Genomic DNA, 2,490 nt, shown 5'->3' with positions numbered 1-2,490 from the left:
ACAGCAAAGATCTAATATTTTTCCATATGAAGAGTCAATTACCCTGAGACCATTTTTTAAATCATCCAGATTTTCCTACCAACTTGTGATTACCACCTCTATCAATTGCCAATTCCCCATAAAGATATGCATATGTTTCTGGATATAATATTCTGTCACAATCTTTGTTTTCTATTACTGCATCAAGAGCAAATAATTTTGATGATTATACATGTAGCAAAGCATATAACAAAAAAAATGACAATTTTGGGCTTCCCTGGTGGCACAGTGGTTGAGAGTCCATCTGCCGATGCAGGGGACACGGGTTTGTGCCCTGGTCTGGGAAGATCCCACATGCCGCGGAGCGGCTAGGCCCGTGAGCCATGGCCGTTGAGCCTGCGCGTCCGGAGCCTGTACTCTGCAATGGGAGAGGCCACAACAGTGAGAGGCCCACATACTGAAAAAAAAGACAATTTTGTCTCTTAATTTCACATCTTAATACCTTGCATATCTTTGTCTGAATGCATCAAGTAGGCCTTCCAGAACCATGCTGATTAGTGTCCATGACAGGATCCTTACTTTAATGAGAATGCTCCTAAAAGTACAGCAGGAACAATGTTTGTTGTGGGGGTCTTGGGGGTGTAGGTTTTCATGATACTGTGATAGTTATTAAATTCTCAGTATATTACATTTTGAGCTGTTGCTGAAGGATTTTCCACATTCATGTGACTTTACTGTAAAATAAATTTTCTGATATACTGTTTAACATGAATTCTCTTGAAGGTGTTCCCAAATTCAAGGTGTTCATAGAGTTTTAATGAGTATGAATTCTCTGGTGTCTAATATGATGTGACTTCTGGCTAAAAGCTTTCCCACATTCATTACACTGATAAGGTTTTTCTCCAGTGTGGATTCTCATATGCAGAGCAAGAGTTGAGAACTGAGAGAAGGCTTTCCCACATTCATTACAACCATAGGGCTTCTCACCTGTATGGCTTCTCATATGCACAGTAAGAGATGAGCTTTGACAGAAGGCTTTCCCACATATTTTACATTCATAAGGCTTATCACCTGTATGAATTCTCACATGTACAATGAGAGATGTGATTCGAGAGAAGGCTTTTCCACATTTATTACATTCATAGGGTTTCTCTCCTGTATGAATATTGTGATGTTTAATGAGGTACTGCTTCTGCCTAAAGATTGTTCCACATTCATTACATTTATAGGGTTTCTCTCCAATATGAATTTTCTCATGCTCAGTGAGGTTTGATTTCCCACTGAAGGCTTTTCCACATTCCTTACATATATAAGGTTTCTCTCCTGTATGACTTCTCTGGTGTCTAATGAGGCTTGACTTCTGAATGAAAGCTTTCCCACACCCTTTACATTCATAAGGTTTCTCGCCAGTATGAATTCTTTGATGGATAATGAGGTTTTCCTTCTGGCTAAAGGCTTTTCCACACTCGTTACATTTAAAGGGTTTCTTTCCACTATGGATATTCTGATGTTTAACGAGGTATTGCTTCTGGCTGAAGGCTCTTCCACATTGATTACATTCAAATGGTTTCTCTCCTGTATGAATTTTCTCATGCTCAGAGAGATACGATTTTCCATTGAAGGCTTTGCCACATTCCTTACATACATAGGGTTTGTTTCCAATATGATTTCTCTGGTGTTTAATAAGGCTTGGCATCTGAATAGAAGCTTTCCCACATTCATAAGTTTTCTCTCCAGTATGATGTTTTTGATGAGTAAGCAAGTTTCCCTTCTGGCTGAAGGCTTTTCCACATTTATTACATGTATATGGTTTCTTTCCTGTATGACTTCTCAAATGTAGAGTAAGGGATGAGACTCGAGAGAATTCTTTACCACATTCATTACATTCATGTGATTTCTCTCCAGTATGCATTTTCTTATGCTCTACGAGGTTTTGCTTCAGGTTAAATGTTTTTCCACAGTCATTACATTCATAAGGTTTCTCTCCAGCATGAATTTGATCATGCTGAAGGAGATCTGATTCAGGCTGAAGGCTTTCCAACATTCTTATCATGCACAGATACCTTCTCCAACAAGAATTCCTTATTATCTCTTGACATGTGACATGGATGAAAGCTTTCCCACATTCAGTAAATTCATATGGTTTCTCTCCAATAGTAATTCTCAGCTATCTAACAAAGTTGAATATATGATGAAAGACTTTTCACATTGGTTATCCTGTGATTTAGCTGATTACAAATTGGGATGAAATATAGCATCCTCATTATATTCTTAATGGTTCTTGGACAGCTTCTCTCATATTTAAGTGTAAATTAAATGTTCCAAACTTGTTTAAACTGAGTCCCATACACAGAGGAGTTGTCTTAAAGAATCATTGTGCTCAGAGGAAATACTTTTCTGCTACCTGGGTTTTCTGAGTTTTTCTTTAGCTGTGCTTTCACGGAGAAGGATGAGACTTAACCCACAAGTCTTTCCTGTTGTGTCTTTATTTACTTATAAATTTCCCAGGCC

General features: G+C 38.2%; 1 protein-coding gene across 1 annotated transcript; it reads right to left on the bottom strand.

The window, feature by feature from the left end:
- Positions 1-445: 445 nt before the first annotated feature.
- ZNF260 (zinc finger protein 260) lies at positions 446-2,490 on the bottom strand. Its single transcript, XM_007471056.1, has one exon. The coding sequence runs from the start codon at positions 2,030-2,032 to the stop codon at positions 794-796; it is 1,239 nt and encodes a 412-aa protein (XP_007471118.1). The 5' UTR covers positions 2,033-2,490; the 3' UTR covers positions 446-793.

The sequence above is a fragment of the Lipotes vexillifer genome, unplaced genomic scaffold (genome assembly GCF_000442215.2).
Source record: "Lipotes vexillifer unplaced genomic scaffold, Lipotes_vexillifer_v1.1 scaffold182, whole genome shotgun sequence".
NCBI classification, from domain to species: domain Eukaryota; kingdom Metazoa; phylum Chordata; class Mammalia; order Artiodactyla; family Lipotidae; genus Lipotes; species Lipotes vexillifer.
The sequence above is the reverse complement of the archived record's forward strand: the minus strand, read 5'-3'. Positions and strand labels throughout refer to the sequence as shown.

What these genes read in the sequence shown, in the direction of transcription:
- ZNF260 (XM_007471056.1), bottom strand. Translation starts at nt 2,032, where the DNA reads ATGATAAGAATGTTGGAAAGCCTTCAGCCTGAATCAGATCTCCTTCAG.